Genomic DNA, 23,284 nt, shown 5'->3' with positions numbered 1-23,284 from the left:
TCTCAACAGAATTCTTGAATCCAGATTTCCAAATAAAAATCAACCCAGATTTCCAATGATGTCAACTTATTAAAATATTTTAAAGGATAGGTAGCCACTTGTTTGCTATCTCTGATTTAAGACATCTCACAGAAAATTAAGAGCACTACATATATTTTCAAGTAGTCAAGAAAAATCTCACAGAAAATTAAGAGCACTACATATATTTTCAAGTAGTCAAGAAAAATAAAAGGTAAGAGGATGGATGGTTATTAAATGTGATTCCTTGACAGAATGACACACACATTATATATCATTTTGTTGGATAGTTACAACAATGGTAAAAAGTATTGGTGTTTAATTGGGAAATACACATACACACACACACACACACACACATATAATCAATCAACATAGGAAAATTGAAAACAGGGGCCAGACTAAAATCCTGGTGAAGAAGTAATGGTAGTTCTAGATATGTCTAGCTAGTGTGACCTTGTGTATAAAACAATAAGGACAGAGTTGAGATAAAATGGAGTAAGTCAATATAAGCAGATAAAAAAAAAATAAGCAAATCTTTCATTCTCACCACTTAGCTATATCTGCAGCTTTATGAGTGTCATTTTAAAAGTATTTTTTCCAATTTTTTATTAGGTATTTTCTTCATTTACATTTCAAATGCTATCCTGAAATTCCCCTATACCCTCCCCCCACCTGCTACCCTACCCACCCACTTACACTTCTTGGCCCTGGTTTTCCCCTGTACTGGGGCATATAAAGTTTTCAAGACCAAGGGGCCTCTCTAAAGATTTATTTTTACTATTTATATGAGTATACTTTAGTTGTTTCCAGACACACCAGAAGAAGGCATCAGATCCCTTTACAGATGGTTGTGAGCCACCATGTGGTTGCTGAGAATTGAACTCAGGACCTCTGGAAGAGCAGTCAGTGCTCTTAGCTGCCTATGAGTGTCTTAGAGAGGAAATCTTACTTTTTTAGATCTTCTTGTCATGTGAAATGAGGAAGACTTCACAGATAGTCATTTTCCTATTTTCTCTCATCACCTTTGACTTATTTCTATTCAGATACAATTTCCCATCTATGGAATGATTTTAAAAAAATATTGAACCCTCTTTAGTGTCAGAATTATCTCACCCATGCTTTCAAGACAAACAGAATGATTTCTCAGAGTGATTTGATTCTGTAAACAACACTCAAATGTTCCTGCTCCTGAGAACTAGGATCTTGACTTGAGTTAGCCTCATGCCAGCAATGAGTGATGGGAATAAGTATAGATTAAATAGTCAGAAAACACAAAACAAATTCTTAGTCCTACAGTTTTCAGAAGTTTGATTTCCACATGCCCAATCTTTAACCCTCTTACTTGTGAATGGGGATATTTTGCATCTACTTGGAAAGATAAATTTATGGATTCAATAAGGTCATGGATTGAAGGGTTTCAATGTATCCTTCATAGAAGAGACAAAGTGCTAAATTTTCTAGAATTCATCACATCTTACCTCTCCATATCTGATACTTACTTCTCTAGTTTCACCACTTAAAATCTATAGCCCAGATGTCACTGTTAACATTTACTTTATCACATTAATTGTTGCTCAGATTTTTTTTCAATGCTTAACATAGGTCTGAGATTATATGAGGCACAGGGGATACAGCAATGGAAGTAATAATTGGTGGGGATGTTAAGAGTCTAGTGTGAAATACAAATGCTAAAGTCTTGTCCTCTGCCTCCAAATCAAAGCATATCTAGTATTGCACAGTGCTTTCCTAAGCCTAGGGGATTAAAAGGTGCTGAAAGGTCATAAGGTCAAAGAAAAGAGCAAATCTAATGAAATGATTCAGATCAGTGGCACCGAGACTGAGATGAGAGAGTGTTGGGCCAAAGAAAACTATGGGTGGTGTCAAGAACAGCAGAGAATTAAGGAAGTGCATCATTCATAACCTTTTAGGAATTGTCAAAAAAGTCTTTATTTCGTAAAAAAAAAAAAAAAAAGGTAATAGAAACACATACCAGGTTTAAGAGAGGAAGAATATTATTTATATATCACATACTTATTTTCATAGTTACTGGGATCCCTAGTGTTTCAAATAGTGTTCTTACCGCTGTCTAATACTATGTGTATACTGTGAGGAATTATAAACTGATATTGAGAAAAGATGGATAGTTTGAGGGTTATTCAGAAGGTGAATAAAAAGATATTCAGTAGTCTAGATTAGGTAGTAGAGATAGAAAAAAATGACTCCTGATATAATGGTGACTGAAGCAAAATAGTTTAATTATGAAATGAATAAGAGATAAGTATGAAAAAAAAGTCCGGGAGTTCTTTAAATCTTGGCTTTACAGCTGTTCCAGTCTTTTAACCAGTAAATACAAACTAAGAGAGCAACCTTATAAGAAGATGGGATTTCAGTTCAAGATATATTGAGTTTGAACAGCTTATTGGACAATAAATTTCAAACATGTATAGAAATCAGTTGGTTGTGGGTAAGAGTACCACAGAGACAACAAGACAATAGTGAATAGTAAAAAAATATGGTTAATAACTGCCCAGAGGAGTTTTCTTTAGCCATAGGAAAGAATCAATTATATCAAGCAAAGTAAACCACACACACACACACACACACACACACACACAAACATGAAAAATGAAAAAGAAGAGGACTCTTTGGAAAGGTAAAACAGGACTGGGAGAAAGGAAAGATGGAGAACTAGAAGGATGAATATGAGCTAAATAAATAGCATATATATGAAGATGCATGAAACTCAATTTGCATGATAAATATATGGTAATAAAAACCAATAACTATATTGAGTTTTATGATAAATGTAGAAATAGTATCCTAAAGATGGGTTAAAGTGAGAAAAGAATGAACAAAACCAAGCCACAAGAACCTTGACAACTTAGATAAAAGATGAGAGAATCTACCAAGAAGGAGTGATGCTTAGTCAAAGATAGGAGGAGAAAACTAATATGTTATCAAAGAACCAGATAAGATAAAATATTTTGGAAAAGACTAGTCAATCCTATAAAATATGAAAAAGTATCAGATAAATTTATAAAAATTTAAAGAGTCTTCTAGGTATGACAGGGAAGGTACACTCATGAAATCTCAATAATATGGCTGACTAAACAAATCAGGACAATTGTAGCATCAGTTGACATCCCCACATGGATGGGAAAAATCTCAGAGGGTCACACCCCTAGATAAAAACACATAGATCATTAGTGACTGCTGAGAGAGGGAGAATGAATGTTCCCCTCATTGGTTATTTAATATGAAGTAATCAGTCTTAAAACATATATGTATAAGCAGTACTAAAAGCATTCGTGTGTTCTGTGTTCTATAACAATATAATATATTACATGTATATGTGCTATGTGACAGTAAGACAACATAAATTTGAGAGAGAAGGGAAGACTCCTAAAAGGTTCTAACCAAGAAGAAAAATTGTGTAATATTTTAATATAAATAATTATTTTAAAAAGTCATTGGCTAATGTAGATGGAGAAAATCTCATAAAGTCACACGCATACCTAAAGACCTATAGTCAAGCAATGGTTGCTAAGAGAGGAAGAATCACTGTTCTCCAGAGATGAACCCCCTGAAAAGTTATCCAGCCCCACACACTAAGCACATGTACATAGTAGAAACATATATGGACATAAATGGAGATATGTGACAATAATAAAGAGCAGGAGGTCATAAATTTGAGAGAATATCTACATAGGAAGGTAGGGATGGATGAATATTATATATAATTCAGTATTCATACATGAAACTCTAAAATAGTACTAAATTTAAACTCAAATTTTAGATTCAATGACCGGAAGATCATAAATATTCATAGAGTAAAATGATTCTGTAACCTGGGAGTAACAGAACACAAGAAAGACTATGTTGAGGACTTAGTTAAAATTGAAACTTAACAGAGTCAGTCACCACACATTATGTCATCAAAGGTAAGATTATGAAGAAGAGGAAATAGATTTTATTGGGTAGAATGCAGAATGTTTTTCTTTGTTTTAAGGACAAGAAAGGCTCCTTGGGTACTTTCTCTAGCTCCTTCATTGGAGATCCTGTGCTCTGTCCAATGGATGACTGTGAGCATCCAATTCCGTATTTGTCAGGTACTGGCAGACCCTCTCAGAAGACAGCTATATCAGGCTCCTGTCAGCAAGCGCTTGCTGGCATCCATAATAGTGTCTGTTTTTGGTGTTGTACATGTGATAGATCCCTAAGGGATTTGCAGCCCCATAGGAGGAACAACAATATGAACTAACCACTCCCCCTGGAGCTCCCTGGGACTAAATCACCAACCAAAGAAAGCACATGGTGGGTCTCATGGCTCTAGCTGCATATGTAGCAGAGGAAGGCCTAGTCTATCATCAATGGGAGGAGAGGCCCTTTGTCCTGTGAAGGTTCTATGCCCCAGTGTAAGAGAATGTCAAGGCCAGGAAGTGGGAGTGGCTGGGTTGGTGAGCAGGAAGAGGGGGAGGAGATCGGGGGTTTTCGGAGGGAAAACTAGGAAAGGGGATAACATTTGAAGTGTAAATAAAGAAAACATCTAATAAACCTTTAAAAAAGAAAAAAACAAGGCTTATTCACACAATTATGTAATGGTGAAACTAGTGTGCTAAAAATAGAAAGGAAATATAGGATATGGGGAGAAAGTGTATGTGTGTGTGTGTGTGTGTGTGTGTGTGTGTGTGTGTGTGTGTGTGTGTTACTTCCTAAGGATTAATGAAGATATAAGGAAACTATCAGAAGAATAATTAAATGTAAAGGATACCACCTATTATACATGAAGAAGGAGAAGGAAGGACACATATCACAATATCTATAATTGAAACTGTTATGGAGGTGAATAGACTACATCCCACTATTATATCTTCTGTGACTGAAGGATGAATGTGCTGCATTTAAGTATGATGGTGAAAGTAAGTGGGCAGGAGCAACCTGGAAAGATTAACCAGGAGTACACAGAGGTCAGTTGAAGTTGGTGGTTAATGATATATAAGCACCCATTCCTAGACTCTGAGCTTTCCTTGTAATGTTGGCATATCACAGAAGAAGAACACTTACAGGGCAATCAAGGAAAGGATGGTGAGAGACCTCAGCTTCTTGCTGAAAAGAGTAGTTAAAAGATACAACATGGACTTTACCATGGATAGGGAAATGACCTTTAAAAGTGTGACTGATAGAGGGACAAAATAATTTTATGAAGATAAGGCAAGTGCTGATGAGTTAAAAGGCAGATATGCTAGGAGTTAGAGATCTACAAATAGGCTGACAAACTATGATCAACGACTATAGTATGGAAACTAATGATTTTGATGGAACACTATCCTGTGGGGACAGTCTTTAATGTGTTTTAGAAGTAGCTGGCTGAGAAAGAATGAAGGAAAGTTCACTGAAAAATGAGGGGGTCAAAGAAACAAAAGACTTAGTTCTTTTAAAATAAGCCTTCTACAAGGACCATGAACTCATCTCTTATGTTGACATGAACATGAAGAGAAAGTTCAAAACCAAGACCTTCAGTATTTTTAGAACTAGTTTTAGTTGAAGCAGGAAGATAAAGTTGGGAATGTGTATGTCTTTCGTTTTTAGAGGATATCTGAGCATCTTAGACAGAAGGGATGTATTTAGCCTTGAAAAGGTCTTTTGTATGAAAGGTGGGTGTCATCCTGGGATAATTCATACTTGTCCTCGAGGGAGATATTGGTGATGACACAGAGAAATATAACTTTTATTTTTTCTCTGCAATGGGCAGATGGCACTAAGGATAAGAATGGCAACAGATGGCACGAGGAAGGTGGACCTGAAAAGATTGTGGGTGATCACCATGGGGGCTGGAAGTCTTATTACAATGACTTGATCCTGGTGACTAATTACTGGGACTAGAATATCAAATAATTGCCTCACTTCATCTGCGTACATTTTAGAAATCCCACTGTATTGAGTCAGAACCCCCCCTTTTATATCTTATACTAATACATTTTCTCATCACCCATCTTGCTGCCATTGATGTTTCTCTCTAAATCATTTCTCTCTTCTAGTAGACAATAAGCTCATTGGGGAGAGGAATCATTCTGTGTTGCTATTATGTTCTGTACACAATAAAGCAACTATATCAGAAAGAGTTCCATCATGGTAATGAGATGAATGAGAGAATTTTTTTGACTTGTAAAGAATTGTGATCGGAAGGTAGGAAGGCTTGGTAGCATAGGGAAATGGACAGAATTTAGACTCTCTAAGATATATAAATACCTTTTCATTTGGAAGGCTCTTGGCTTCAGAAATATCTCATTCAAAAAAGCAGATGGAGTGACAGAAACATTACTGAGACCCTAATATTAGTTCCAGATGTTTGTAGTCATGCTATTTTGTACCTCACCCTGCCGAACATATTCACTTGCCACCCTCACCACGCCTACCCCTGTTCCCTTTTAGCTGAAGGGGTGGAGTTCTAATTCTAGGGACATTATTTCCCTCAAGCTGGCTGGGAGCAAGCAGACACCAGGATGATGATAGTCCCTTTAGCTTTCTCAGCAACAAACATGGCTGAGGCAAATCCCTTATGGTTTAAGGAATGCTAGGTTGCTTCTAGAAAATGTCATAAATAACTTGGGTAACTGCTGCATCAGAGCTACCAGACATACCTCTCTGCTACTGGAACAGCATTTTCCTAAATGCTCTTCTCACATGAGAAGGTCTTTACTCTAAGGTCTAAGATGGATTGGTGGGTTTATACTGTGGAGAGGTAGAGAGAAGAGAACTTTTCAACTGAGGATGGGGCATCATCCAAGGAGGGACTGAAGATCTAGTTAGATCTGAGAATAGACTGAGGTGACTTCTCACAGCTCACAAGTTCTTTACCCGTACCTGGGTCAAGATGAACCATTCATATTGAAGTCAGGTTGGAGGAGCAAACAAATAAATAGATAGAGGAAGCATAGGGACTTGGGGAGAAAGTTAAAAAGAAGAGTTAGAAATCAAGATGAGACACACACCCCAAAAAAGAAGAAAAGAGATAAATAGAAAGGAAAGGAAAGAGAAAAGCAGAATCAGAAAGGACTTGAGAGTTGGCAAGAGATAAACCCAATGCCTGGTACCAATCTACTGGGGAGAGGCCCAGCAGACTCCCAGATGCCAGCACATAAAGGGGCACTGACCAGCTCCAGATGTCGCTGCCTTTTTTGAGGCAGGGTGGGGGCAAACAGAAAGGGCCTGCAGCCTTTCCAAGAGCCAAAAGAGTCAGCTGGCCTTCCAGCCCTGAATCAAATGAGCTGAAGCTAGGAGTCCCATGAGGAAAGACAGAAGCTTCTATTTTTTTAAAGATTAAAAGAGAATCCATCAAGTGAGCAGCAGATGCCTGAAGAAAAATATGTGGTAGGACTATTAGCACACTGGGAAGTAGGAAACGATAATGGCCAGTGAGCCTGGTGAGCCTGTTCCCTTCTATTCTCACTTCCTTGATCCTTACACCAAAGAAGGGGTGACTCCATGCTTAAGGTGATCCTACTCCAAACTCTTGGGATTCTCAGCAGCTGATATACGCATGACAAAGAAATGACAATCCTGATGGGACTTAAAGATCAGAAGCTACCATGGCTATCTGGTAGCTAGTTTCTATCCTGTTTAGCTATACAAATGTCTTGTATTTCCATTTGCCTCCAGGATTTGTCTCGATCCCAGAAAACTATAACAGATATAACACTGGCTCTTGGAATTTAGAGAGGCACTAGTGAAGAAAAGAAACGTTCTAGGTCTCAACTGTGAGTCTACAACTAACTGCTGATGTGTATAATCTCTGCCCAAGTCCCTCTCCTCTGAGTGCGTAGGTCAGAGAGGGGGTTTGGAATTGTTAAGTTGGCTTGGGCTTCAGCGCCACTTCTTATTCCCCCACTCCACACATGTCTTCCCGGCCTGAGAGGCTGAAGCCCATGCCAATTTCTCTGATGAGGCCACGTGGGAGAACCAGACGTCTGTTTTTAATACTGATGACAGATTAGTGTGTGGGGAATTTAGCCACCCCACAAAACAAGCCTCATTCTGCTCAAAACAACTGGAACAGAAGACTACTTATGCTCAGTGTTTCTAAAGGAGTCCTGAGACCCATAGCCAATGGTTTCTCTGAAGGAAACAAAGAGGTCACCCAACCTAAGGGAGTATGGATAGGATGCAGCAAAAAGCATGTGCATTTCAATAGCTCAGAGGAGTGTGAAGCACATGGCAGCCATAAAGGATATGTTTCCATGAGCACAAGGGAGTGAGATCGAGAAAGATATTAGTATGCACTTGTATCTGCATTGCACACACATGGCCTTCTGAACAAATAATCTCAGCAATGAACTTGGATGCTATCAAAATTTAAAGATCAAAGGTGAAAGTCTAGGATTTCCTATTCTGGAAGCCTCTGACCAACTGTGATGAATTCTCTTTCCAAAACAACTCTCTACTTTGTTTTTCTTATTCATGTTTCTCTTACCTTCCATCCCCCAATCCTGATTCCTCTCCCCACTCTAATCATGGAAATAAGAAAGAAACAATTGAGCTTACATAGTTCCTATGTCCCAATAACTGTACCATATTTGGTTCTAAAATAGCTTAGATGAGGAAACTGAGACCTAGAAAACATGGTGACACATACTAGCTATTTCAGGGAGAAGTAGATAAATTTGGAGAAGCAAAAGACAGCTTTTGCAAATTCCTATTCCTTCACTGGGCTTATGTTCTTCAGGATAAAATTCATGTAACTAAGCTAAAAGATTCAAATTTGAGCCAAATTCATTTTTCAGAGGTATTATGGTTTCAATTTGAAGTGCAGTGCCAACAACTAAATTTTCTGTGTTAAGGACACAGTCCTCAGCTACTGGATCCAGATCTTGAGAGGTGAATAGATCCTGGGGTCTCTGCCCGAATACCTGTATTGATTCAGTGATGGGTCATCATCGGTGTTATTAAAAGGAGGTGGAATCTAGGAGGTGAGAAGGCTTGGAGGAAGCAATTCTCTAGAATTAAGACTTTGAAAACTCGTGACCTCATTTCCTCCTCACCCCTCCCTCATGCTTTCTCCCTACCTCCCCTTTTGTGGGTAGCATGAAGTAAGCACATTCCTCTCTCACACTCTCCTCCTACCTCACCCCAGTCAGACCCAAAGCTACAGAGCCAACTGACATGGAACCACAACCTCTGAAATGTGAGGACAAAATATATCTTTCCTCCACACAAGTTTGTGTTTTGTTTTGTTTTCCATTCTTTCTTTTTTTTCGGAGTATTTTGTCATATACGGTCATATTTTATATCCTATATTCTCATATTTTGTCATAGGAGCTTAACGACCAGCCCAAGGTGAACAGAAATTATACTTAGACCCTCAAGGTTGAATGCAAGTCCCCTTACCTACTGGGCCAAATAAACTACTCCCTGGGGCTAGAAAGCTCAATCAATGGGAAAGGTGCTTGCTATGCAGCCATGAGGCCCTGCCTTCCTGCATTAAGATCACCAGCAGTCATGGAACCACAATATGGAGATAGAAGAGTCCAAAGGGCTTGCTGGCCGAACAATCTGGCTGACATATTGAGTTTTAGCTTCTGTGAGAGACACTATCACAAAAAAGTAAAATAAAATAGAGGTGTACTTGCAGATGGCACTATGATATCAGCCTTTGATTTCCACAAGAATAACTATACATCCTCACATACACACAAGAAACTTCTCACTAGCTTACCGGTCTCCTAAAACAGAATTCAAATTATTATTATTAGGAATTTGAACATATCCAGGAACCAACAGGGCTGAGGTCTTAGAGTTTGGCAATCCAATTTCAGACTCCATAATGGAAGAAAAGAACTGCTTCTAAAATGTTGTACTGTGAACACACACAGAGACACACACACACACACGAAAACACTATCAAGTACACAAAAGGAAGCAAGAGAAATGAAATTTTTAATGAGGTAAAAAAAATGAATCAATAAATCCAACCCAGAATGGATACAGATATTAGAATTAGCAAAGAGGAAATTTAAAGTTATTGTAATTAAATTCCATGTGTAAAACAGAATATTATGCTGGTAATGTGGTTCAGTGGCACTCACCACAAGCTTGATAGCCTTAGTTTATCTCTAGAACTCATATAGTAAAAGGAAAGAGCCAACTACAACAAACTGACCTCTGGCATCTATATATACACACCACAGTGTATACACACCATCACATAAACAACTAAATGTAAAACCATTAAGTAAGAGCTATGCATGGCAAAGCATGCCTGGAACAGCGTCCCAGGAGGATGAACAAGATCAAAATTTCAAACCATGTATGACTTCATCGGGAATGTCTGTCTCTATAGAACAAAGTAAGTCAACAAGAAGGATACTGATATATCCAAACATAATTTCCAAGAAATGAAGTGGTAATCTAAGGCAAAAAAAAAATCACTAGATAGAATTAAAAACAGATTAGACTTTACAGAAGGTACTAGAAGAAGTATGAGAAATCATCTAAATTAAGCAAACAAAGAAAAAAAATTTAAATATAAAATAACCATCAGTAACGAGTAATACCTTGAAGTTGCTACATGCACATGGAATTGGAGTTACCGAAGAAGAAATATGAGGAGAGAAGAAACCTATTTGACAAAGTAATAGCCAACTTGTTTCCTCTAGGAGATAGAATTATATACCCATAGATCTTGGAAAGGTCAATAAGTGCCAGACAAGAGAAAAACTAAAGTTGTTCAAAATGAGTAATAAAGAGAATCTTAGAATCTGCCAGAGAAAATTATCATGAGAATACAGAGCAACCAGCCTAAGAGATATGGTTTATTTCTCCCGTGGAATAAGGCAAAGAAAACAAATGAAGAGCATCTTTAAAGTCTGGGGAAATAAATTTGTCAACATTGATGTCCACAGCCAACAATGATAGCATCTAAGACAAAATTAGAATGAATACATTACTGACTGATGTGAACCAGTAGACACTGTAAAAATGTGTTCAACATCTTTAGCAGTTATAGAAAAGCAAATTAACAATACTTTGAGATCTCATCATAGAATAACTATAATCAAGAAAACAACTAAAAACAAAGTTTGGGGAGGATATGGAAAAAGGAGACCAGTCCTTCACTGTTGGTGGGACTGCAAACTGGCCCAGCCATGCTGGAAGTCAGTGTGGAGCATTTTCACAAAGCTAAAAATAAATATACTACATGACTCAACTTTACAATTCTTTTGCATCTGACCAAAACACAGCAACATCCCACCGCACAGATAACTTGTTCAGCTATTTTCATCATAGCTTTATTGACAATAGACAGAAAATGGAAACAGCCTACATGTCCTTCAACAGAGGAATGTATAATGAAAAGTGTTACATATACAAATTTTTGCACTTCTCAGCTTTGAAGAGACATGAAATCAGGAAACTGGCAGGTAAAAGAAAGTAATCACACCATATTATACTGAGTGAGGTAATCTAGGCCCAGAAAATACTAACATTACATGTTCTCCCTTATTTCTGGATTCTAACTCAGATCTTTATTTGTGTTTATATAACCTGGAGAAGCTACAGAAACCAGAAAAGTAAAATGGGAACCAAGGGAGGAGGCTCCAGAGAGGGGAATGGTGGGATTTGTCTGAGGAGCGGGCAGAGAAGGCAACACTGAGGTACAGAGAAAAGAAGATACAAACACTAAGGTTGAGTAAAAATAGCCAAAAGAAAACAATTTATTTCATGTTCACTTAAAAATAAATATATAATTAATATGTAAGTATATGTGAATACATAAAATTATTTAAATGACGTTATGCTACTTGGGGTAATAGTGATTTTTCCCAAAGCCACAGACCACTTAGCAAAATTCCAGTAGCAGGCATGGGAAACCTGCTTTTGTTTAGTTTCTCAGAAAAACTTCAAGAGACTTGCAAGATATTACAGGTTATCCCCAGTGCTCTTGGTTACTCACCAGATTTCAATGGTATGACCTTATCTTTTGAAGACACCTCACACTTCAGACACAGGGCTTGGAGGACTCAATTTTGACTTGACCAAGGAAGCCTTCTCTCTGAAGACAAACTCTTATGGTATCCAATGTTGGTATGTAAAATTCATAGGGAGAAAAGCAATTAAAACTCCTATCCAAGTGTAAAACCTGTGGACCACACCAGAAATCAGTACAGCAAGATAGAACCAAAAGTGTAATGCTGGTGCTTATATCTCAGGAGGAACCAATTGTTACCTAAACGGACTTAAGAACCATTCAGTAGGAGGGAATGCATGTGCTGAACTGTTAATCTAGCTAGTCTAGTGAAGTCATGGGCCCTCGAGGAGAGCCTATTCCTGCCACTTTAATAAGCCTTTATAATTTCCTACTTCATTTTATACAATTCTTCTTATAGCCACAGATAAATGTAGCTCTTATCATCCATCACAGAAGTCTCATTTTTTTCAGCAGCTGAATACCATCCCAGAAATACATAAGCAGTAACAATGGAGAAAACCATTGACTGTGGGGTCTCACCTCCAAACCATACATCTATAATCTACTCCCTACACCTGAGGCTCATAGAACATTATAAAAGAAGTGGAAAGAGTATAAGAGCCAGAGAACCAAGATGCTCAGTATAAAATAATGATTTCCTATAACTGATAGTGAGCTACATTCAGGAAATGTTAACAAAATTGTCTCCTACAGAAACCAGCAAAGTAAAATGGGAACCATGGGAGGGATCTCCTAAACACTGGCAACGTCATTTAATATTACAGTGTGGATGGAAGAAATCGCACATTGCTCCATGTCTTGATGAAAACCTACAGCCACTTAAAGGCTCCTAGTAGAAGGGAAATCAATTTTCAATAGGGAAAATCCACCTGACAGATGCCCAACCCTAAGCATTTATTCCTAAATGCATATACATATAAACCATATTAAATGGGACTCAGCAGCCTGTGTGTGTATAAGAAAGTGGGGATGAGAGAGTGAGAAAGAGACACAAAGACAAGAATTATTAAAGAATGAGTTGTCATAAAATTATGAGGTGTTGGGAACCAAATAAAGGGGGGGCCCGGGGGACCTGGGGAAGAAGGGGAAAGGAAAAGGTGCCTAACGTCTGGACAGAGTTCCTCTGCTTTGGGTAGGCAGATGCCGGGAGAGCTGCCAGACGATTTTCCACAGGGCCCCAGGTGAGAGCATGCCTGAGCCACGTGGCAGGGGTGGAAAAGGGGCAGCCCCCAACCGGGGACCCCCCCCCCAACTACTTTGCTAAAGCCCCAGGGTTTCAGGAAAGAGGGAATAGGGAAGAAGTTCCCAACACTGACCAGAGTGCACAGCGGGCCTTCATGAAGCAGAGCAGGGACTCTGTGGTTTAAGAGTTTTATTATAGAAATGCTGGGGTGACAGAGCCTCTGAGGCTCCAGACAACCGGCCACCTTCCTGGTCAGAGCACAGGTGTCCGCCCGGCCAGAGAGGCTTCTGCCTCAGGTTCCCCGGGAGCCACCTTGGTTCTGGGACTCCGTGGAAAGTATTCTACACAGGTGAGAGTGTGGACTACTGAAACAACGGCTTCTGTGACAGGCCAAAGCAACACAGCTTCTGGGAAAGATCCTGTTTTGGGCTTTCATCTTCGGCCAGGAGGAGGTCCAAACACCAGATAACTGTGCATCTTCCCTGAAAGAGGAGACCTTGACTGCAGAGACTGCTCTGACCACTGAAACTCAGAGGAGAGAGCTAGTATCCCAGGTCTGCTCATAGAGGGGAACAAAATCACCAGAGGAACAATCTCTAAACAGAGACAACTATAACAACTAACTCCAGAGATCACCAGATGGCGAAAGGTAAACGTAAGAATCTTATTAACAGAAACCAGGACCACTCACCATCATCAGAACCCAGCACTCTCACTTCGCCCAGACCAGGGCACCCCAACACACCTGAAAAGCTAGACCTGGATTTAAAAGCATATCTCATGATGATAGTAGAGGACATCAAGAAGGACTTAAATAACTCACTTAAAGGAATACAGGAGAACACTGCTAAACAAGTAGAAGACATTAAAGAGGAAAAACAAAAATCCCTTAAAGAATTGCAGGAAAACACAACCAAACAGGTGATGGAATTGAATAAAACCATCCAAGACCTAAAAAGGGAAGTAGACACAATAAAGAAAACCCAAAGTGAGGCAACACTGGAGATAGAAACCCTAGGAAAGAAATCTGGAACCATAGATGCGAGCATAAGCAACAGAATACAAGAGATGGAAGAGAGAATCTCAGGTGCAGAAGATTCCATACAGAACATCGGCACAACAATCAAAGAAAATGGAAAATGCAAAAAGATCCTAACTCAAAACATCCAGGAAATCCAGGACACAATGAGAAGACCAAACCTACAGATAATAGGAGTGGATGAGAATAAAGATTTTCAACTCAAAGGACCAGCAAACATCTTCAACAAAATTATTGAAGAAAACTTCCCAAATCTAAAGAAAGAGATGCCCATGAACATACAAGAAGCCTACAGAACTCCAAATAGACTGGACCAGAAAAGAAATTCCTCCCGACACATAATAATCAGAAAAACAAGTGCACTAAATAAAGATAGAATACTAAAAGCAGAAAGGGAAAAAGGTCAAGTAACATATAAAGGCAAGCCTATCAGAATTACACCAGATTTTTCACCAGAGACTATGAAAGCCAGAAGAGCCTGGACAGATGTTATACAGACACTAAGAGAACACAAATTCCAGCCCAGGCTACTATACCCAGCCAAACTCTCAATTACCATAGATGGAGAAACCAAAGTATTCCACGACAAAACCAAATTCACACATTATCTCTCCACGAATCCAGCCCTTCAAAGGATAATAACAGGAAAAAAACAATACAAGGACGGGAACCACGCCCTAGAAAAAACAAGTAGGTAATCCCTCAAAAAATCTAAAAGAAGACAGCCACAAGAACAGAATGCCAACTTTAACAACAAAAATAACAGGAAGCAACAATTACTTTTCCTTAAAATCTCTTAATATCAATGGACTCAACTCCCAAATAAAAAGACATAGACTAATAAACTGGCTACACAAACAAGACCCAACATTTTGCTGCTTACAGGAAACTCATCTCAGAGAAAAAGATAGACACTACCTCAGAATGAAAGGATGGAAAACAATTTTCCAAGCAAATGGTATTAAGAAACAAGCTGGAGTAGCCATTTTAATATCTAACAAAATCTACTTCCAACCCAAAATAATCAAAAAAAGACAAGGAGGGGCACTTCATACTCATCAAAGGTAAAATCCTCCAAGAGGAACTCTCAATTCTGAATATATATGCTCCAAATACAAGGGCAGCCACATTCATTAAAGAAACTCTAGTAAAGCTCAAAGCACACATTGCAACACACACAATAATAGTGGGAGACTTCAACACACCACTTTCACCAATGGACAGATCATGGAAACAGAAACTAAACAGGGACACAGTGAAACTAACAGAAGTGATGAAACAAATGGACTTAACAGATATCTACAGAACATTTTATCCTAAAACAAAGGGATATACCTTCTTCTCAGCACCCCATGGTACCTTCTCCAAAACTGACCACATAATTGGTCACAAAACAAGCCTCAACATATAAAAAAATATTGAAATTGTCCCATGCATCCTATCAGATCACCATGGACTAAGGCTGATCTTCAATAACAAAATAACTAATAGAAAGCCAACATTCACGTGGAAACTGAACAACACTCTTCTCAATGATAACTTGGTCAAGGAAGGAATAAAGAAAGAAATTAAGGACTTTTTGGAGTTTAATGAAGATGAAGCCACAACATACCCAAAATTATGGGACACAACGAAAGCATTCCTAAGAGGAAAACTCATAGCTCTGAGTGCCTCCAAAAAGAAACTAGAGAGAGCACACATTAGCAGCTTGACAACACACCTAAAAGCTCTAGAACGAAAGGAAGCAAATTCACCCAAGAGGAGTAGACAGCAAGAAATAATCAAACTCAGGGGTGAAATCAACCAAGTGGAAACAAGAAGAACTATTCAAAGAATCAACCAATCAAGGAGCTGGTTCTTTGAAAAAATCAACAAGATAGATAAACCCTTAGCCAGACTCACTAGAGGGCACAGGGAAAGCATCCTAATTAACAAAATCAGAAATGAAAAAGGAGACATAACAACAGATCCGGAAGACATCCAAAACACCATCAGATCATTCTACAAAAGGCTATACTCAACAAAACTGGAAAACCTGTATGAAATGGACAAGTTTCTAGACAGATACCAGGTACCAAAGCTAAATCAAGATCAGGTTAATGATCTAAACAGTCCTATATCCCCTAAAGAAATAGAAGCAGTCATTAATAGTCTCCCAACCAAAAAAAAGCCCAGGACCAGATGGGTTTAGTGCACAGTTCTATCAGACCTTCAAAGAATACCTAATTCCAGTTCTTCACAAACTATTCCACAAAATAGAAACGGAAGGCACTCTACCCAACTCATTCTATGAAGCCACAATTACTCTGATACCTAAACCACAAAAAGACCCAACAAAGATAGAGAACTTCAGACCAATTTCCCTTATAAATAGCGATGCAAAAATCCTCAATAAAGTTCTTGCTAACCGAATCCAAGAACACATCAAAACATTTATCCATCCTGACCAAGTAGGTTTCATCCCACGGATGCAAGGATGGTTCAATATACGGAAATCCATCAACGTAATCCAGTATATATACAAACTCAAAGACAAAAACCACATGATCATCTCATTAGATGCTGAGAAAGCATTTGACAAAATCCAACACCCATTCATGATAAAAGTCTTGGAAAGATCAGGAATTCAAGGCTCATACCTAAACATGATAAAAGCAATCCACAACAAACCAGTAGCCAACATCAAAGTAAATGGTGAGAAGCTGGAAGCAATCCCATTAAAATCAGGGACTAGACAAGGCTGTCCACTCTTGCCCTACCTATTAAACATTATACTTGAAGTCCTAGCCATAGCAATTAGACAACAAAAGGAGATCAAGGAGATACAAATTGGAAAGGAAGAAGTCAAAATATCACTTTTTACAGATGATATGATAGTATATAAAAGTGACCCTAAAAATTCCACCAGAGAACTCCTAAGCCTGATAAACAGCTTCAATGAAGTATCTGGATATAAAATTAACTCAAACAAGTCAATGGCCTTTCTCTACACAAAGGATAAACAGGCTGAGAAAGAAATTAGGGAAACAACACCCTTCTCAATAGTCACAAATAATATAAAATACCTTGGCGTGACTCAAAATAAGGAAGTGAAAGATCTCTATGATAAGAACTTCAAGTCTCTGAAGAAAGAAATTAAAGAAGATCTTAGAAGATGGAAAGATCTCCCATGCTCATGGATTGGCAGGATCAACATTGTAAAAATGTCTATCTTGCCAAAAGCAATCTACAAATTCAATGCAATCCCCATTAAAATTCCAACTCAATTCTTCAACGAATTTGAAAGGGCAATCAGCAGATTCATCTGGAATAACAAAAAACCTAGGATAGCAAAAACTCTTCTCAAGGATAAAAGAACCTCTGGTGGAATCACCATGCCTGACCTAAAATTTTACTACAGAGCAATTGTGATAAAAACAGCATGGTGCTGGTATAACAACAGAAAAGTAGACCAATGGAATAGAATTGAAGACCCAGAAATGAACCTACACACCTATGGTCACTTGATCTTGGACAAGGGAGCTAAAACCATCCAGTGGAAAAAAGACAGCATTTTCAACAAATGGTGCTGGCACAACTGGTGGTTATCACGTAGCAGAATGTGAATTGATCCATTTCTATCTCCTTGTACTAAGGTCAAATCTAAGTGGATCAAAGAGCTCCACATAAAACCAGAGACACTGAAACTTATAGAGGAGAAAGTGGGGGAAAGCCTCGAAGATATTGGCACAGGGGAAAAATTCCTGAGTAGAACAGCAATGGCTTGTGCTGTAAGATTGAGAATCAACAAATGAGACCTCATGAAACTGCAAATCTTCTGTAAGGCAAAAGACACCGTCAATAAGACAAAAAGGCCACCAACAGATTGGGAAAGGATCTTTCCCTATCTTAAATCAGATAGAGGACTAATATCCAATATATATAAAGAACTCAAGAAGGTGGACTCCAGAAAATCAAATAACCCCATTAAAAAATGGGGCTCAGAGCTAAACAAAGAATTCTCACCTGAGGAATACTGAATGGCTGAGAAACACCTGAAAAAATGTTCAGCATCCTTAATCATCAGGGAAATGCAAATCAAAACAACCCTGAGATTCCATCTCACACCAGTCAGAATGGCTAAGATCAAAAATTCAGGTAACAGCAGATGCTGGTGTGGATGTGGAGAAAGAGAACACTCCTCCACTGTTGGTGGGTTTGCAAGCTTGTACAACCACTCTGGGAATCAGTCTGGTGGTTTCTCAGAAAATTGGACATGGTACTACTGGAGGATCCCGCAATACCTCTCCTGGGCATATATCCAGAAAATGTTCCAACTAGTAAGAAAGAAACATGCTCCACTATGTTCATAGAAGCCTTATTTATAATAGCCAGAAGCTGGAAAGAACCCAGATGCCCCTCAACAGAAGAATGGATACAAAAACTGTGGTACATTTACAAAATGGAGTATTACTCAGCTATTAAAACAAATGAATTTATGAAATTCCTAGGCAAATGGTTGGATCTGGAGGGCATTATCCTGAGTGAGGTAACCCAATCACAATGGAACTCAAATGATATGTACTCACTAATAAGTGGATATTAGCCCAGAAACTTAGAGTACCCAAGATATAAGTTACAATTTGCAAAACACATGAAACTCAAGAAGAATGAAGACCAAAGTGTGGATACTTTGCCCCTTCTTAAAATTGGGAACAAAACACCAATGGAAAGAGTTTCAGAGACAAAGTTTTGAGCTGAGGCAAAAGGATGGACCATCTAGAGACTGCCATATCCAGGGATCCATCCCATAATCAGCCTCCAAATGCTGAAACCATTGCATACACTAGCAAGATTTTGCTGAAAGGACCCAGATATAGCTGTCTCTTGTGAGACTATACCGGAGCCTAGCAAACACATAAGTGGATGCTCACAGTCAGCTATTGGATGGATCACAGGGCCCCCAATGGAGGAGCCAGAGAAAGTCACCAAGGAGCTAAAGGGATCTGCAACCCTATAGGTGGAACAACAATATGAACTACCCAGTACCTCCCAGAGCTCATGTCTCTAGCTGCATATGTATCAAAAGATGGCCTAGTCAGCCATCACTGGAAAGAGAGGCCCATTGGACTTGCAAACTTTATATACCCCAGTACAGGGGAACGCCAGGGCCAAAAAGTGGGAGTGGGTGGGTAGGGGGGTGGGGAGGAGGGTATGGGGGACTTTTGGTATAGCATTGGAAATGTAAATGAGGAAAATAACTAATAAAAAAAAAAAAGAAAGAGTAGGGAAGACACCAGTAATTTGACAGGGTATCAGGTAGAAATGATATAAATATAGTACTCATGAATGAAATTCTCAAAATTTATAAATATTAAAATGTAAAATATTGATAATTGTAAACTTATAACAAGACTCAAAAGAGTTTCACTAAGTAAGTCAAAAAAATATTCTGAATCATGGACGATAGGCAAAAAGTGGTAAACATAAAATAATCACTAAGATAAAAGAAAACAATTATCAAGATGATAAGCTAAAATCTAGCCATACATTTCACATTAAATGTAAATGATCTAAAAAATAATTTTGATGTGCATAAAATAAAAACTGATGGTACTTTTAGAAAAAGGGGAAAATTATATAAAAAGATAATGCAACTCAAATTTCATTAGGAACATAGATATAAAGTCCCCAATGTCTCTGTTCCACCTTTGTCCCTGCATTTCCTTTTGCGGAGCAAGACTGAAGGAAAGGCCATCCAGAGACTGCCCCACCTAGGGATCCATCCCATCTGCAGACACCAAACCCAGACACTATTGCTGATGCCAAGAAAGGATGCTACTAACTGGAGCCTGGTATAGCTGACCCCTGAGAGCCTCTGCCAGAGCCTAACCAATACAGATGTGGATGTATGCAGCCAAACATTGGACTGAGCTTGGGGACCCCAATGGAGGTTAGGGCAAGGACTGAAGGAGCTGAAGGGATTTATACCCCCATAGGAAGAACAATATCAACCAAGCAGACCTCCCCTCCAAAGCTCTCAGGGACCAAACCACCAACCAAAGAGAACACATTGGCAGACCCATGGCTCCAGCTGGATATGTAGCAGAGGACTGCCTTATCATTGGGTATCACTGGGAGGGGAGCCCCTTGGTCCTGTAGAGGCTTGATAACCCAGGGTAGGGAAATGCTAGGGTGTTGAGGCAGGAATGGGTGGACGGGTAGGAGAGCACCCTCATAGAGGCAGGGTGGAGGGAAGAGGATGGGAGTTTGTGGAGGGGAATTGGGATAATATCTGAAATGTAAATAAATAATATAACCAATTAAAAAATGAAAAAAAATAGTCCCTAAGGTCCCCCAATAGACAACTGATAAAACATAAACTACTCAGTTCCAACCAATGAGTTTTCTCCTGTCATTGACAGCCCAAGCCTGACTATGTCTATCATATTCTTCCTAGCTTCAGAGGAATTAAAGCAAAAATAGTTCAGAGAGAAAATTATATAGACCAAGAAGAATAAAAAAGTCAGGAAGAAAAACCAAAACAAAATTGAAACAATTAAGTGGTTTTATTTGTTATCTATTCATCCAACAAATATTTGAATATCAGACTCAGATTTTATAGTATATAACCTAGAATTAACCTTGATTTAAGAAATATTTATCATTTCTATGATTTCTTTTTAATGTTACTGAATAACCAAAAATTTATACTTTTTAAAACTGTAGTATTTCAGTCCTGGTTTAGTTCTATGGTCTTGTGGAGATGACACGAGATGGATAGCCTTGGGTTAGTCTCAGTTTTATGATCTGTGATACAAACACAAGACAACAATCCCTTTAAATTTGGAGCTGTTCAGGAAGATGCTGAACAGTGTACATAGGTCAGTGTGTGGCACGGAAAGCCAACACCCAATCAATTTTCTGATTGGGAAAGAATTATGGCTGCCTAAAATTCACAACAGAGTGCAGAGCATAGATGTAGAGTTCAAATCTCTTTTGCAGTATCAGGGATATAGGAAAACACAGAGTTAATTTCTCAGTGACAACTGAATGGAGCTTCCTTAAAAACCACATCCCTCAAAGCTCCTGGATGCGTGAATCATTTCTAGTCCTCATTTATCTAACATCAGTTTATGAAAACCATACCTCATTGCATCTCAGGAAAGGAAATTGTGTGAATATTCTCATTCCTAGAGTAGCCTATTTATGTATAAATGTTTCAAACCCAAGATCCATTGATCTTTCTCACATGGAGGAAGGTCCAGTCCTTTTTAGAAAGAGTAGTATTCCAATAACACAAGACAGTGACTGCCCATATCAGAGGAGCTCTTTCCAACAACAGTGTGTTACTGTTATTTATTCAAAACCACAACAAAACTTCTCAGTGCCTTCTCAAGACAAGTCACACCAAGTCCATAAAGACATTAGAGGATCTGGGTTCATCTTCTGTCATACTTTCCCCACAAGATGGGAAAGTACTTACCTGTGTATAGGTCAGTGTCTGTGTATTCATCCACTTTCTTGTGCTGCAGAATGTAGTCAGAGACTTTGGTTCCAATGGCTGGCTGAACATCTACCCACTCCAGGGAAACCACAGTGCTGGAAGGCTCCACTGTTGGAGAAAGTCGTAACCTAACGGGATGACAAAGAAGCTTGTTCATTTGCTGTCTTGTATCATCCAGGGCCCTAAAGACCTACAGTTTTAGCCTAGGTTTAACTCATGATTTCACCTGTTACCACAACTTTTGCATGGTCTCAAATAAACTACTTTAGATTTCAAGGCTTCTGTTTCTTCATCCACAAATCATAGATAGAAAAAGCTTTCTTGTTAAAAGCAATACAATAATATAAACAATTTAGCCTATGCTCAGTGTGTGTTCAGTGAAAACATGGTTAGCATTTGATTTATTTATGCTACATTTTCAATAGTATTTCATTTTACATACTGTCAACAATAAATTGTCAGGGACTAAACACAGTTGCTTTTAGTCTTACTGGCAGTGCCTTTAGTTCCTGAATAGATTAGTCAACTTTTAATATCCCCAACTTTCTACAAATTGGTACTTAATACTCTCTCAAAAAAAAAGGGAGGGACTTTTGTAATAAATCCTTCTCTAAAGCAGTAACAATGAGAATTGTTAAAGGTTATTACTGAACTGGTCTTTTGGAGAAAATAATGTACAACTCCCTCATTTAGTAGGAAGTGTAAGTAGGAAAAGTAAGGTTCCCAATGGGAAAAAATTTGCACAAGTTCAAATAACAAAACACAACAAAAATCATCATGGTAACTTTGTTTACCATAGGTCCCTATTCTTTCTTTTAACTCACTAAACCATACTATGTCTACAAGGATAACTTCATAGTGTGGGTTTTCTCTTCCTACAGAGGTGTTTTATGAGACTCTGGCTGCCAACCCTAGCCCCTGACTATTTCCCTTTACAGCACTTCTTTTTAACCACACTTCTCCAAACAAGATGACCTTCCTTTGCTTCCTCAAATAAATTCCCTGTGCCAGGTACCACTAATAGGCTGTCCCACCTCTGTAAACTGTGATTCTTAGTACGTGTTACCTAGATTATGTCTCCTTATAGATCCCTTTCATGATGTTTTCTTTATTACCCACTCTTCTATGTAAGCATGCCCATGAGTCTTTCCATGAACAACTTTGCTTTGCTTTAGTTTTTAATTTAACTTTAAACTGTGACTTCTTTACTTTTGCCATATGTCTTTCCTACCTCACTACCAGCCTTGTAAAACTGTAAATTGTCTCTGTCTTGATCATTGGTATGTTCTTATCCAGTAACTGACAGCCAGAAAGTGAATAGAATGATTGACTGAAAATAATGAATAAAATAAGAGAGGTCCTATACTTTATCTCAGTAGCTGCAGTATTCAAAGTAGACATTGGCAAAGCAAGTTATTTGCTTAGCAGACAAGTGGTGAATGGATAACCACAGTAGGGGAAATGAATCAGAAGTCATCATTTTTAAACATCATGTACTGCAAAGTAAATTCATGTGTCACATCTCTATATTGCAAGAACACATTTTTTCCCAAAGGAAAAGCACCTGAG

At 38.5% G+C, this 23,284-nt stretch overlaps 1 protein-coding gene across 3 annotated transcripts in view; it reads right to left on the bottom strand.

The window, feature by feature from the left end:
• Positions 1-23,284, bottom strand: part of Astn2 (astrotactin 2) — a 1,028,198-nt gene that overhangs the window by 159,916 nt on the left and 844,998 nt on the right. For all 3 annotated transcript variants that reach the window (XM_021160104.2, XM_029476271.2, XM_021160105.2), the window contains one exon: positions 21,695-21,843. In XM_021160104.2, coding sequence (XP_021015763.1) covers positions 21,695-21,843 — 149 coding nt within the window. The remainder of the gene's footprint in view (positions 1-21,694; positions 21,844-23,284) is intronic.

Source organism: Mus caroli, unplaced genomic scaffold (genome assembly GCF_978045245.1).
Source record: "Mus caroli unplaced genomic scaffold, Mus_caroli_1 scaffold_6, whole genome shotgun sequence".
Taxonomy (NCBI): domain Eukaryota; kingdom Metazoa; phylum Chordata; class Mammalia; order Rodentia; family Muridae; genus Mus; species Mus caroli.
Note: the sequence above shows the minus strand (reverse complement) of the source record. Positions and strands in the feature narration are given on the sequence as shown.